The sequence below is a fragment of the Ascaphus truei genome, chromosome 1, assembly GCF_040206685.1.
Source record: "Ascaphus truei isolate aAscTru1 chromosome 1, aAscTru1.hap1, whole genome shotgun sequence".
Lineage (NCBI taxonomy): Eukaryota > Metazoa > Chordata > Amphibia > Anura > Ascaphidae > Ascaphus > Ascaphus truei.
The window spans coordinates 105,512,503-105,527,921 of record NC_134483.1 but is presented as its reverse complement, the minus strand read 5'-3'; the positions used below and the strand labels follow the sequence as shown (position 1 = coordinate 105,527,921).

Below are 15,419 nucleotides of genomic sequence, written 5' to 3'. Positions count from 1 at the left end.
TGTTGCACTTAATGTACGATAATTCCCTGTACTGTAGTGTCTCACAGAGTACAGCTGTGGGCGCTATTTACATAAAGATATACATACATACGTGGGACTTTTTCATGTGATGGCACAATCGCAGTTTAGTGCAAATGTCTACAAAGTTGATTCCCAGCATTTTCACATTTCCTGAAGATGATCAACATTTCTTTTAAATAACCAACATTTCTCATAAATAGGAAAAATTTAGCAATTTGTCATCAGCATTTCAAGTAAATGATAGTATTTAAAGGGTTATGTGACCTTGCACATGTGTCATTTAGACAAAAAAAAGCCAATTTTGCCTGGTTTGCAAATGGAATTGAAATATATGCACATCTTAGTGTTCATCTAGGTCATTGCGATGCAAAATGATTTACCCAAGATCAACCACCAGAACTGTTCTTACTGTTCTCCAGTCTTTTCAAATTCTTTACCATTTCTGTAACTATTACTAGAAGTGTCATGTTTCTATCGATTTCAGAGTTTGTCTACACTGTAACTCAGGACAAAGTGATGTTTGTAATTCTCAGTTAATATTTCCGGGGAAAATATTTTCAAATACAAATGTTGCGTTTTTAATGCAATGCATGTACCTCCAGCAGTCAAAGATGGTGATACTGGTGTGTGTGTGTGTGTTCTCACATAATTTATTTTCCGTACAGCTTTGTCCTTAACAACAAAGACAGAGAAATAAATTAAGATTGGAATTCATATGCATCTCACATGTACCACCAGAAGATGATAACAAAAGATCTGGGAGCCTCTGGTCTGGCTCTGTGCATAGCAAAGTCGTGTAATTGGCAAATGATTGGATCTTTATGCTAAAGAGGTGTTAGGTTTTTTTTTTTTTTTGCACTATTATCAATCCTCTGTGATTTGAATAGTGGTTCACAGGTTCTTAAACCTCACTTAATCATGTATTGCATCCTTTGTGGGATGTGGCAGTGCATACAGCCTTTTCTTGAAGTTTTTAGAAGTAGTTATGCACCAAGTTAACATCTACACAAAGTGTTTAGAAAAGAAGTGCAGCCAAAGAGTGAAGAAGTCTAATACCTCTGGTATCCCATCCATCCTTGTTAACAATGTAATTACAATCTCCTTTTCACCAGGCCTAAACTCCAGGATTCCAGTGTTTCCATAGAATTCATTGCTGTCTTTTGGTTCCACTGCATAGCGCAGAAACTGTTTCACAAGAATACCTTTTGATCGAGTAATTCTAAGTTCAACGGAATCTCCTTCCTGGGAGAAAAATAAACATAATATAAATATTAGTTACCGGGTTTAAAATATTAACAGGAAACCAAACATTACCCAAGCAGTGAGGCAATATAACAAACATATTAATCAAACATCAAGTTAACCAATAATCTGAGCAGGTTTACCACCCCTACTGTACCTCCTCCTTCTCTTACCGTGCACCCCACAAGTGGAACAATCTACCGGAGACTCTCACAGCTGCCACCAGTCTAAGTTCTTTCACAACTAAAGCTGACTCACATTTTAATATGGTCTGTAACTGGTACATACGCCTATAATATATAATATCTCTAACTGTGCATGCTATGTTTTGTATATAATGTATACCCTGTTCACTTATGTTACTATGTATTGTAACCATGTATTATTTGTCATCTTAACTCTATGCCCAGGACATACTTGAAAACAAGAGGTAACTCTCAATGTATTACTTCCTTGGTAAAACATTTTATAAATAAATAAATATCATAGATCCACCTCCAGAAGCCTACTTATGGTCCCAAAGTGCAATAAAGTAACTGGTCGCTCTTCATTCACTGACCGGACAATTGTAAAAATGTCAAAAGTTACAGGGAGTTTCATACACAAACATGTGGGTCCGACCACGTGAGTACATTTTCTAGCAATATTCTGCAGCATACTGTAATACAGCTCAACCCCCTTTTAACGCTGTGCTTGGGGTCCAAAGAATCACATCGCGCTATAAGCGGATCGCGTTAGAAATAATGTACAATTGTATGCATTGTACAATAAAGTATTTAAGATATCAATAATCGTGTTGTAAAATATTCATAAATACGAAAATTGGGAGCCACCCTTACATCGCGTTATAAGCGGATCCGCATTGTAACGGATCGCGTTATAACGGGGTTGAGCTGTATGTACTGAAGCTGTAAAATAACTGTCCTACTCTTACTCAAAGAATCTTTTGTAAGATCCTGTATCATTAGATAGATTTAACTCATCTGGATGGTAATAATATGCAAAAATATGATCTTACTGGGAAAATATTTTTGATCATTTATTCACAAAATCGAGTTGCCAATTTATAATACAATGCTATTTATATACTATAACCTTTGGTTTGTCTTTTTATTACTTCTAAATATTAATTCAACTATAAAATGAGAGAATGAGTTTAAGTAACAATGACATATTAGACTGCCAAAGGTAAATAAGACCATATTCATTCTCTTATACTCACCTTTACACTATATGGACCTCTGTAATATGGAGAGAATTCAAACACTCCTCCTGGATCATCATTTTCCAAAACAGTAAGCTCACAGCTGGTGAATCCAGACTTGAGTATTTGATTTTCAACACTGACCCTTAAAAGTTTTCAAATGGATGTAATTAGCTAACGACAAATATTTATTTAGGAACAAATCACAGAACAAAACCCTCCACCAACATAGCAACCTATTCCATATAAATGAGCTCTACAGACATACATTTTGTTTCCATGGAATATAATGTTAACTCTAAACTGCTGGGGAGGCCAGAGGAGGTCACATTATGCACATTTCTAAAATTAATAGACCAGCTCTTCCCTTTAAACATGCACTCATTCATTCAGTTAAAAGCTACAAAATGATGTGTCATAGTAAAGCACACAACTTTGAGTCACCTATGCACATTAACTGTGTTATTGACCAGTGCCGGCTTGAGGACAGTTCAATTGGTGCCCCCGGATCGAGCCCAGCGGTTACAGAGGGGCTCAATATGCTCTTCCCCACAACAATTAATCTGCTTGCCGGGGGAGATCACAGGGCCTCTCTGAGTGTTTCTTACCTTGTCCGGCAGCATCTCCTCCTGTGGCATCTGGTTGTTATGACGCTGCAACGTCACATAGCGTTGTCATGCCAATGTGACGCCACATGGTGCTGCATTGCTATGACAACGTGACATTGCAATGTCACTTGACACATGACGCTGCATCGTTGGAAGAAGAGATGCCGAGCTGGACAAGATAAGAGACACAGCAAAAGCCCAACACACAGGGCCCGCAAAATTCCCAGCTATATATACTGACTGCGGACAAGTAAATCCTTCATATTCCTCACTCTCCTGCTGACTAATGTTGGTCTGGGTAACAATACCGGACACAAATCCTCATCAGCCAGCAAGAGATGCCAATGTCTCTGCACAATTTTCAGCCAGCAAGAGAGCGAGGAATATGAAGGATTTACTTGTCCGCAGTCATTATACTACACCTGCATCTAAAACGTGGCTAGCGAATATACCCAATGGTTTTTTTAAATGCGGGAACTGCAAGGCCTGTGCCTTTATGCAGCCTACCAAAAAATGTAATAATTAGAACAACTCAAAAGAATATACCATTGGAACATTCATTAACTGTACCACAACAGGTGTCATCTACATGGCATCATGCGAATGCGGTAAGAAGTACGTGGGAAAAACCCAGCGTCAATTAAGGCGCCGGGTTTTGAAGCACGTGGGGTCTGTTCGTAACCGCTTGGAGACACCTCTGGCAAGACACATTATTGATGCCCATGATGGCAATATACAGGCCATTAAATTCTTTGGAATTAACCATCTTGGCATAGAACAGAGGCAAGGGGACTGGGATAGGATCCTCCTACAGAGGAAATGTACTGTAGGTGGATTTATGACCTCCAAACCCTGTCCCCAAAGGGCCTTAATAAGGGGTTTCTCTTTACCCCTTTCCTATAGAGTTATTCCCCTAGAAGCTTTTCTGTGTATTATTGTTTTTAATATATTTTTTAAAACCTTCAATTTATTCCTCTCTATACATACACTGTCCCTGGTGTGCATTTTTGCACACTATATATTGGTGCTGTAGTAGTGTTCATTTATCATGTTTGCTCACTCGATTAATATGCCACTTGGGTATTTGTATGGGCATCTAGCAGAATAACATTTGTATTTAGATGCGCTGGTACTATGGCTGCATTTCTAGCCTTCTGCTGATTGGCTCTATGTCTAGCCAATCACGCAACACTTCAGGGCTGGAAAAAATTGTCATAATGCCAACACAGACACACCTCTCTGAGTCAGCCATTGGAGGAGTTCTTGATAAGCCCCTGCTCCGTGCCCCGCCGCCTCTCCCCTCCACTCCCAGCGCATACAAAACAGTGAGCTATAGACCTCAGACACTTCCCCTTGATAAAGCTCCTATGCGAAACGGCCATCGGGGTTGTTGTTTGAAATCCCATGGGCACCTGCATGTAATCATATACATGCTTTCAATGACGGACTGAGCCTTTCCTATTTTGGTTCTTTATTTATGAGCACTAAATAGGGAACCTGGAGTTTCATTAGAGATCATCTGTAATGCAAGTATTGTACTCTGTTACTGCTAAATATATAATCTCTTCTCCTGGATATTAATTCAGGTTTTTTACGCAGGCCTTTGTGTACTTAGTGCTTATTACTATTTGGATTCTCTTGTCCCTATATGTATGCAGACATTTTTTATACTGACCTTAACTGTTAGTTACCACCCAGCTTATGTGATTTATTTTGGTGGGTTGGTCTGTATATGCATAGTATGTGCTGTGCATCCAGCTGCAGTCACTCTTAGTCACCACATATTGACCTACATATACATTTTATATATATATATCGTGATATAGTTCTCAATTGAAGCGTGGTCGTGGGAGGGGGGAGTTTGCTTAGGAATTCCCTTCCTCCTTGTAGGCTCAAGTTCGATTTTTGTCAGGCTTACCAGCCTCAGTTATCACCCATACTTCAAATATATGAAGCTTAGGTGCTCTTTTGGGTATTTTTTAACACCCTGTGTTTTATATTTTGTATTAATAAAAGTGCTTTTAGACTCTTCATCATATCATACATTGGCTGCTTTGGCTCTGACCTCATCTCATACTTATACACTACTATGTGAATGAGTGCTGTTAAATAGGGTTTTTCTACTGATCCAACCGCCACATTCTGGAATGTTTTGGTCTATCAGTTTTCACAGTGGTTTCATTCCCTATTGCACCGTTCACACTCACTATTTAATTGTTCATCTAGGAGTGCTGGTGTTTTGCTTGTTTGTTGTGTTGTTTAAAAAGTTTGTCCCAATAATAATCCAGTGGGAAAGGTGCAGGCCCATTTTATTACGTATACTTGAATTGTAATGATTATATTTATAAAAATGTATTTGAGATTTTCGGAAATGCTTAGTGGCTTTTCAGCATTAGGTCGAAATGTTTAACTCAAACAGCACCATGCTTGCAATAAACAACCTGCTTTCGCCTACTGATTAGTTTCTACTCAGTCAGTCAGTGAAGAATGCAACAGTGACCCCCCAGTTGCAGTACTCATGCAGGGTCCATACAGTATGTAAGTGGGTCTGAAAAAAGTATGTGTGATGTGATCAAGAAGAAAAAGTCATGTTACTTGTCATTTTATTTTTTGTTTTCGGAAACCTTTAATCTTATAAAAGTCTCTCTCTCTTTTTTTTTTTTTTTTAAAGGTGCAGAGCAGGACAGGAAGGAACCTGGGCAATGAAATGGACAAGACCTCAGAGACTCACTCTATTTATGCAGAAAAAATCTTTAATCAACTCTAACAAATACGCCGTAGACATGTCTGCCATGGTGAATTTGTGGTGCCTGCCTATGCATTACTCCCCTGGCATAATAATCATAATAATAATAATAATAATAATAATAATAATAATAATAATAATAATAATAATAAAAAGAGGATTATTACTCACAGCAAATGTATAGTGGTGTTTGAAATGGTTCAATGGAAGTTAGCAACTTTGTTTGCTTAAGCTAACTACTGTACCTTTTTCATGCCTCTAATCAGGCGAAGGTTTAGGGTTTGGGAATTATGCAATATGGCTTTATAATGCATCAGGTCTCTGAACATGGACCACTATTTTAAGTGACAGATCCCTTCTAGTCAGGGATTAGGTCTTAATTGGTGTAGACATTACAAAGGTCAATATAATTGGGTAATGTGCAGAAGAACTGTGGTTAACTGTGGTTATTATAATCAGATCATACTGAGTTACCGCTGGTATTAATATCATATTTTTAAAAGGAGTGTAAAACAGACTATTTTTTAAAATTAAGCTGAATTGACACATTTATGTAAGCAAACTACAAAACAGTTCACACCACTGTAATTTAGTTATAGATGCAGTCCTGCTTATATAAGTTTGCTAATATTACATTTCTGCATCTCTATCAACCTGCTATTTCTTTTCTTTTTGATTCCTGACCAAATGTCTCTTTGTAAAGATCTCTAGTAGATTTATGTTTTGGAAAAAAAATTAGTAATATTTTAAAATGACCAACATCATTTCTTTTAATAAAAAGTGCTTTTTAACTTTACACTGGTCCCTGCCTATTTGTATATCCTGCATGGCCTTTTACGTAACTTTTATGGCACAGCAATTTAAAAATGTGTTGTAAACTGATAGCTATTGCACCATTAACATATTATAATAGTATATACTTAGCAAGCATAGACTTTAGAGGTTTCATTGTCTTCAACCCATACATCAGCATATAATACAACATGCAAGCAAGCTCAGTAAAAGGCATGCATAAGGACACAGGTCACATCTGAACACCTTTCCATTGCAATGCAGTGCAGGCACCTCTGCAGCAGTGAAAGGGTCAAAAGGTGGTAAAAAGCCGCCATCTGAACCAGCCACTCTTAAAACAAAATATGCATTCATTATAAATAAGGATCCGCTCATTACACTTACCCAAAGTATACTACAAACCTTTCGGTTTCTACCCTGGCAAAACAGAAAGGGAATAAGAAAAAAAACAAGGGAATGAAAGCACAGTCTGCCAAAACCTCAATAAAGCAGGGTAAAAAAAAATAAAAAGACACTTTTATTTTTCCAGCACACATAATGTAATACAGTAATGCTCACTTTATGGGAGCGCTATTTGCTGGGTGCTGTCCTGTTGACAGATGCTAGAAAGAGCATTGTCAGCTCCCCCTTATGAGAGTCAACCCCGTGATGACCAAACAGCATGTCAAGACCCATTGAAAACATCTCTTGCCAGCCTTCTTCTTGCAGGATGACTGCCAAGCTCTGTGTCTGCTGCTCACAGACCGTAGCAGCTGAGTAAATGTTATGCAGCTTTATTTGGAATTACACTGTGGCTTTGATCAGACTAAAAAAAATCCTTATTCAGAGCTCTAAAAATGTTTAAACCTATCATTTGTTGAATCAGAGCTCTATGATAATATATGTAAGTATGTTGTATTGTAGGTCAAATATTGTTAAGAATGTACTTTCGCCCGCAAAAAAATTGGGGGGGAGGGGGGGTGTTAAATTGAGGCAATCAAAAAGCCTTTAAAATATTCACTTTGTGTTTGTGTCCAGCTTCCACTGGTGATTCGCATAACAAGCATGTAAAACTGTCAGGAAGAAAAAACACACCACTACTTCTTGGTAGCAGCCATTTCTTACCAAAAAATAGTAGAGAAAAAAAATCAAGGCAATGTCTAAAAAATAAAGGTGGGCACTTTTACTCGTGTTTTGGTCCGAAAACTTATTTGTGTTTCTGTTTTGGTTTTGCCAAAACAAATGTTTCTTGTTTTGGATTTCTATCAAATGATTGAAAAAAAACTCAAATTAAGAAGGGAAATGCTAAAATACTTAAAATAAGTCTAAAACGATAAAACATAGCAAACCGTTATATAACTGAAAAAGTTAAAATAATTTAAAAAGAAAAGTTGAAAAATACCCCAAGTTTTCAACTCCCCTGTAGAGATGGGCACTTTGGCCTGGTTTTCTGGTTCGGATTTTAGTTCTAATGGTTTTGTATTTGGTTTTGGAATGTAAAGTTCTGGTAGGTTCTGAGTTCACACACCTGGTTTTGCCCATCCACACTAAAAAATATATCAAAACTTATAATGAATGTAAAAATGAGAATGATACTGTATACCAAACAGCAATTCAATGCTGATTCAAGATTATAAAGAAACCAACCAATGTTGACCTAATAAACAACTATAGCAACCACTGAGATTTTATTTTGATAAATGTTACACTCGTTTTAACACAATGATATATCAGGACTAAATGGTGCTACGATTGTTAAATAATTCCTCATGCCTCCTCTGTGATAGCCTTAAACAGCAATATGTTCCAATTGGGGTTTTTTGAAGGGAAAGAGGGCTGAAGAATTTGAGGTCACGCACTGTGTTAACATAACAATCCTTGAGTTTACCAGTAAGGAAGATGTGTATTTTACTATTCTTGCCCTCCTTGGATTTAGAAAAATGTACGTTTACGTAATTTATGCATAAATAAATAGCTGCGGCCATTTTACCTCCAGTTTACCGTCTCCTGTCGTTATTTGGGTTATTTATGGGGCCAAAGCGGGCGAGGGGGGAACCGCCTGTCAGCCTCCCTGGTCATGTGCATTTTACTATTCTTGCCCTCCTTGGATTTAGAAAAATGTGCATTTACTTGTGCATTCTCACTGTCATTGGTATAATGATTAATACAACCTTACAGTGCCAATTTCTGAAAAACACAGCACTGTTCACCCCACATTTGTTTTGAGGGGGTTACATAAGCAATGTGCATCTGACCTTGTTTTTTTTTAATGCAATTCACAAAACATATTACCTATTTTTTATTGCATTAAAACCCTTATTTGTAAATGCAGAACCGACAGGTTTGCCCATCTCTACAAGTATTATAAACTACCACGCATTACAATGACATTGCCACTAATGACAGGCATTTTCCTTGCCAGACCTCGCTATTGTAAACTCAAGAAGAGCACAGCTTTAAAATGCAATATGTCTCTAGAGCAATACCAAATGGTTAATCAAGTCCAGTAAACTGTGTCCATTAGTAGCCATCATCAGAAGATTCTGAAACACCAAATCTTATCATGCTTTTACATGGAGCATGCCTTTCCCAAAATAACCGAGGAATCATGTTAGGAGGTTACCAGTGGACTCATTAAACAAAAAAAATCAAAAGAGACCAGTTCGGGAAAAGGCACACCCAGGATACAAGATTTGTATGTAGGCTGCAGAAGGGGGTTCACTCCTGTTAACAACTATAGAAATGAGTAAATATGGAATAACATAAATGTGTATATAACCCTCCTCCTAAAGGGTTGCAAGAAGGCTGGAGTGTATCGGGTCCTACCCTGTGTTTCCATGGGATCATGGCATCACGGAGGAGTATATTAGAGACGGGGAAGGTTTGAGAAGATTATGTTCCTGGAGGACAAGTTGAGAGGGGCCTCAGGGAGAGTAGATAGGTTTGTTCATAAGGTAATATTACTGACCAGATCCCCCTATTTTCTGTGTTGTAGATAGGGACAGTGCCCCTGTTAGTTAGGATCCCAGCAGAAGGCTAAGGGGGAATCCAACATAGCTAACGAAGAGGAAACCGGCATGCTACAGAGGGCGTCAAGTACATATGTATGTCTTTATTTATATAGCGCCATTAATGTACATAGCGCTTTACAGTAGTAATACACATGACAATCATATAAACAACAAATAATACCAATAACAGATCATGGGAATAAGTGCTTCAGACGTAAAAGTAACATTTAGGAAAAGGAGTCACTAATCCGAAAAGCTTACAATCTAATTGGTAGGTAGGAAGAACGTACATAGACAGTAGGAGGGTGTTCTGGTAAGTGCGTCTGCAGGGGCACAGGTTTATGTATAAGGTGTAAATTATCAGCCATGGAGCAACTCATATGCTTCATTAAGCAGGTGTGTTTTAAGGTGGGTCTTAAAGGTGGATAGAGAGGGTGCTAGTCGGATATTGAGGGGAAGGGCATTCCAGAGGTGTGGGGCAGTCAGTGAGAAAGGTTTAAGGCAGGAGAGGGCTTTAGATACAAAGGGGGTAGAATCAAGAGGGCTCCCGAGTATCGCGGATCAGCTCTAAACGCGGATCTGCATTAACATTAACAGGCTAAATGTCTAGTTGTCACTTCCAAAGGACCCACCAGGATTCCCGTAGATATTGGTTAAAACGGATAAGAAGTAGAAAGTGACACGCTGTGAGTGCTCATTTTCATGTCATTACCCAGAATGCCTATCTGAAGTTCAAGCATTGTACGCCGAGTCATTATGGGAAAATGCAGGGTTGTAGACTTGTCTGAGACATGAAAGTGCTTATACAGTAAGTGGTATTTTGTTACATACAAGTGTTTCCTCACAATTCCCTTGAATCTGCCACCCTCCTGCTTCATAGCATGACCTCTGGTTCTAGCACTCATGTTTCTCTGAAATATGCTACCCCCTTATATGTTGTGGAAACCCCTTTATATATCTGACATTCTCAGTCATATCAAATGTAACATCGAATTATTAGGCAGAGAACTGAAGATGGTAATATTTGTTTAAAAGCTGCACCGAGTGCCTGCAGCACAAGCGTTATCCTACAGTATTTATATATATCTGTGTGTACAGTGGCGGATTTCCCCCTAGGCCCATTAGGCATAGGCGGTAAAATTCGGCGCTCTCTGGCCTATCGGGCCTGATGGGAAGGCACTTAGCTATGGCGGCCGCCTCTTTGCTGCAGCCTTCCTTCTCCTTTCGAATCGCAGCATTACATGACGCCGCGGACGTCACCAACATGACGCCACATGGCATCTCGTTGCCATGGCAACGCGGCGCCGTGCCACGTCACGTTGGTAACATCTGCTGCGTCATTTCATGCTGCGATTCAGGAGGATGAGGACGACAGCAAGACGGCGGCCGCCACAGGAAGGTGCCTTGGGGCGGCGGATTTTCAAATCCCCTGCTGTGTGTGTATGTATATATTAGTAAATAAAGTATATTGGTAAATAAAATAGAAAATTACCTGTCCAGTGATATTATCACAGTTTCATTAACCTCAGGTATGTCATCTGCTTTAATCGTTATATTTATTGCTGTGTCACTTTGTCCAGATAAAAACTTTACGGAACCACTGAAAGGACTTAAATCACTCGGAGTGATGGATATTGCATTTAAGCCAGATGGTTTCAGACTCCAAAAGACAACAACCTCTCCTCCAGTGCCATCACGATGCAGTGCGATGGAGACCTGAGAAGAAAGAAACCGGTCATAGAAATGGGGTGTGTAGAACTGACACACACTGCAGGCACCATTTATCAGTATTAGTGAAACACACATATGCATGAACTGATCTGCCAAGCAAGAAGGTAGTCAAATACAAAATACTTGGCTGTTTTCATACTGCTTTAGGCCGCGATTACAGTGAGTGCGATGGTGCACGCAGCGCGAACAGGCGGCACCTCTATGAGGCCGCCCATATTGCGTGCGATGAAACGCGGGCGCGGGAGCGTTTTGAGGAGACAAAGACTTTTTTTTGTGTGACAGCCATGTCACGTGACAAGTTTTGAACCAATCAGAGTGAAGCTACACTTTTCTGCCTGGTTACTGCCAAAGTCTTTCCCTTTGGCAGTTTCTACTGTGGAGTTATACTTTGTTATATACTACGGATAATTCTACATAGAACAACTGATTTCAGAGGCATTTAAAAGAGATCCTTTGTGGAATCAGTGGTGAAAGGCATACCACGGCCATTACCTGCACGATAAATTGTGGAGAAAAATTGGGGAAATATTCTCCATCACAAGTAAGCAAATTGATATCATCCTTTTTTTTAATTGTGTATAATGTTAATGGCAAAATGCATGTGCTATATGCTAAAATTAATGTTTAATGGCAGAATTATTGTGCTATAGGCTACAATTGTGTATAATGTTTAATGGCAGAATGCTTGTGCTATAGGCTACAATTGTGTATGTTTAATGGCAGAATGCTTGTGCTATTGCCCAAAATGTTGTACAAAATGTGTTAAATGCAAATTGCTTTACCATTTGATGACAACCTGTGTGTTGTCTTTTATATAAATTCTCATTTACAATACAGTATTTAAAGGTTGCAGCTATTGTAATTTCGTGAAGACAGCAAAAGAATATGCCCTCTTTCCCTAGGGTTGTCATCGGTTTAGATACCTTTTAATGGGAAAACAAAAGAGTGTGTTATGTTTGTTACCAGTATGACAGAACTTTCCCAGTTATCATCTTCATGCCTAGAAAGTACATCTGGACAAAACCGGCTATTTCTGTTTTATCAGAAGTTACAAAGAAATTACGCAGACTATCCAAGAAGGTTCTGCTCCCTAAACCTTGAATTGTGCAGACAGGAGTAGACAGGGATCTAAGTCAGTTTAATTCAGTCTTATGCAAACAATTTATTAATAATAAAGAGGAAAGAAGCAAATCAGATCTTCACATAAAAAATGATATTTACATATTTTAGAAAATGGAGACAAAACTTCAGGTGGTGGTACCAGTTTGGAGCACAACATTTTGGGTCTAGTTTCACAATATGTAAAATAAACGTTTTAATTTTTCATTTGATTACAGTACTCGGAGAACTGATGTCTACTTTATTATTTGTAAGACATTTAAAAAACAAAGTTTAAAGTATGCCAACCATTTAATAGGCAACTATGAGTAACAGTGCTGGTTACTTAAATAGCCATTCACTATGTTAAGTGCTACAGTTCTTAGATATTGTTTCAACTGCCATCATGAATTCTGCTTAGTGACTGGCGCTGATTGGCTCAGGAGGTCATGTGACCCTTCAGCGCGCCTCAAACACAAATTTGAACTGTCTCGGCAAGCGCTTAGTGCCGGCGAGCATAGGTGCATGGGCGGGCATGCACGCACCGCATGAGCATTGCCGGACAAAATAAAATTGATTGTACTGACCACGCCAAGCACCAAGCGCGGTCAGCAGCAGCGTGTACGCAGCCTTATTCTTGAGGCTCCATGGCTCTTATAGAGGTTTGAACATCCTTTACAATTTTGGGGAAACGGGGGATGCCAGGGCCATATGATCATTGAAGTAGTGATCACATGGCCATGACAGTCAAAGCCAAATTTGTCAGTATCACAATTAGTGGAAAGTGGTTCAAAATCACTGAAAAGATTGTGTTTATTGACATGGATGGTGGGCTTACCATGTTAGATGAAGCATTCTCTGGCTCAGATACAATAATTGGCAGATTGCTAGTAAAACCAATTTCTCCATTTGCAATGTCAGTTGTAACTTTTAGGGAAATATTTTGGAGACTTCCCAGTCGGGGACTTATTGGTGGCACTAAGGGAGTGAGACTCAGCAGTTCAGCAGTTTCCAGCTAAAAATATAAATAATACAAATTTATTAGTGAATGATTTGTACCAATGCAAATGTATTTTACGACAATCAATTAGTATAAAGCAACAGTGACTAATAAAATTTTCATTGAATAGCAAACTCTAGCAAACAGTTACAGTTCATTAAATACACAGAAAATGAAAAAAAATGACACCTAATTACTATTCACTGCTTGTCTCTCTTGCACAGGAAAGGCTCTTATTTTTTCAAGTCTTCCACATGCCAATCAACGTTTAATATTTTTTCTTGTTATGGTTGTGTTGTTCTTATGTTATCTAAGAAATTGTGAATCATTTGTCAGATAAATAACTTCTTAATATGAGCTTTACAACTTTTAATTATACGCTGGAAAGATCCTGGTAATGTGTTCTCAGCTCTGTTGTACCAGTATCTCCTAAGGAAGTGATTGATTTGAAGTTTTGATACATACGATAATGGCTGTTTCATATCAACATGAATCTAATCATTTTTACACTTTAAAAAAGGGATAGACAATGTGTAAGCACTCTGGCTGTTACCATTGATACATTGATACAGATGTAGCCTGGCATAGTGGAAATGGCATAGTTGTACTGTATACTGTACCAGTTTATACATACCAGGACAAGAGTTCTCGCCAACTTAAAACAAGCACATTCTTTGAGAATTCAGCATACAAATTTACAAATCTGAGGTTACTCTGGACTGCAAGACCCCCTAAGAGGCCCCCGCAACAGAGAGATTGAGTAATATGATGAGACTGCGCAATAATGAACGAGCAAGTGATGGGTAAATGTTTGAATGCAGAATAGGGTTAGTCTGAAGAAGATAAACAAAATATCTTATCAAGATATGTATGTATGTATTTCTTTATTTATATAGCGCCGTTCATGTACATAGCGCCTCACAGCAGTAATACACGTGATAATCATATAAATAACAAATAATACAAATAACACATAATGGGAAGAAGCGCTTCAGACATAAAAGTGACATTTAGGAAAAGGAGTCCCTGCACTCTGATTGGTAAGTGGGAGGAAAGTACAGAGACCGTAGGAAGTAGGGTTGCCACCACTTCGGGTTTGACCCGGAGACTACGGGTTTTGGTCACCTATCTCCGGGCTATGGGTTTACCTTGTAAACCACCGGGTGGCATGGTGCGACGGCATCTCCCGGCATCCCGGTGTCATCCTGGCATCTTCTCCTGCAACTCCTGTCAATATGGATGCGTGGCGTCAAATGGCGCCGCATTGCCATGACAGCGAGATGCAACATGATGTCACGCGGCGCCGCATTGCCATGACAACGCGACGTCATGTGACGCCTCAATGAGATAAGGCATTCCATTGTTATGGAAACTTGATGCCATGTGACCCCGTGTGGCTATATTGACGGGTTGCAAGGGGAGATGCCAGGAGGATGTCGGAAAGGATGCCAGAGGATGCCGGGAGATAAAGGTAAGTGCTAAATTTAAAATTGTTGTCTCCGTGTTAGCCTATAGTAGAAGGTGACAACCCTGGTAGGAAGGTGTTCTGGTAAGTGTATCTGCAAGGGGCCAAGGTTTATGTATGAGGTGTATAGTATCAGCCACAGAGCTGATATAGGTAATATACAGCTAAATGAAACTTGCAAGAATTGCATAAGGCCTATTGATAATCGACATTGCTTTAAGAAAAATGTGTTTTCTACTTTACGAAAAATCTGCTAACATAGGAAAAAGACCACCCAGTCGCCTACACTAAGCCACAGAAAGAAGATAACAGGAAAATGCATATATACACGCTCCCTTTCTAACAAGTTCCTCTCTGTAAACGACTTCTATTTCTCTCATTCTCTGCTCATCCTTGCTATAACCCGAGACTTGGCTCACTCAGTCTGAGTCTGCACTGGAAGCTGCCCTCTCTTATGGTGACCATTCTTTCTCTCACACTCCATGTCCTGATGGCAGTGGTGGGGCCGTGTTGCTTCTCCTC

General features: G+C 39.1%; 1 protein-coding gene across 5 annotated transcripts in view; it reads right to left on the bottom strand.

Annotated features, from left to right (window-relative positions):
• The window catches only part of ADGRV1 (adhesion G protein-coupled receptor V1), a 527,599-nt gene that overhangs the window by 438,586 nt on the left and 73,594 nt on the right, over positions 1-15,419 (bottom strand). For all 5 annotated transcript variants that reach the window (XM_075593091.1, XM_075593079.1, XM_075593082.1 and 2 more), the window contains 4 exons: positions 13,271-13,447; positions 11,096-11,319; positions 2,486-2,612; positions 1,078-1,263 (listed from right to left, as the gene is read on the bottom strand). In XM_075593091.1, the coding sequence (XP_075449206.1) occupies positions 1,078-1,263; positions 2,486-2,612; positions 11,096-11,319; positions 13,271-13,447 (714 nt within the window). The remainder of the gene's footprint in view (positions 1-1,077; positions 1,264-2,485; positions 2,613-11,095; positions 11,320-13,270; positions 13,448-15,419) is intronic.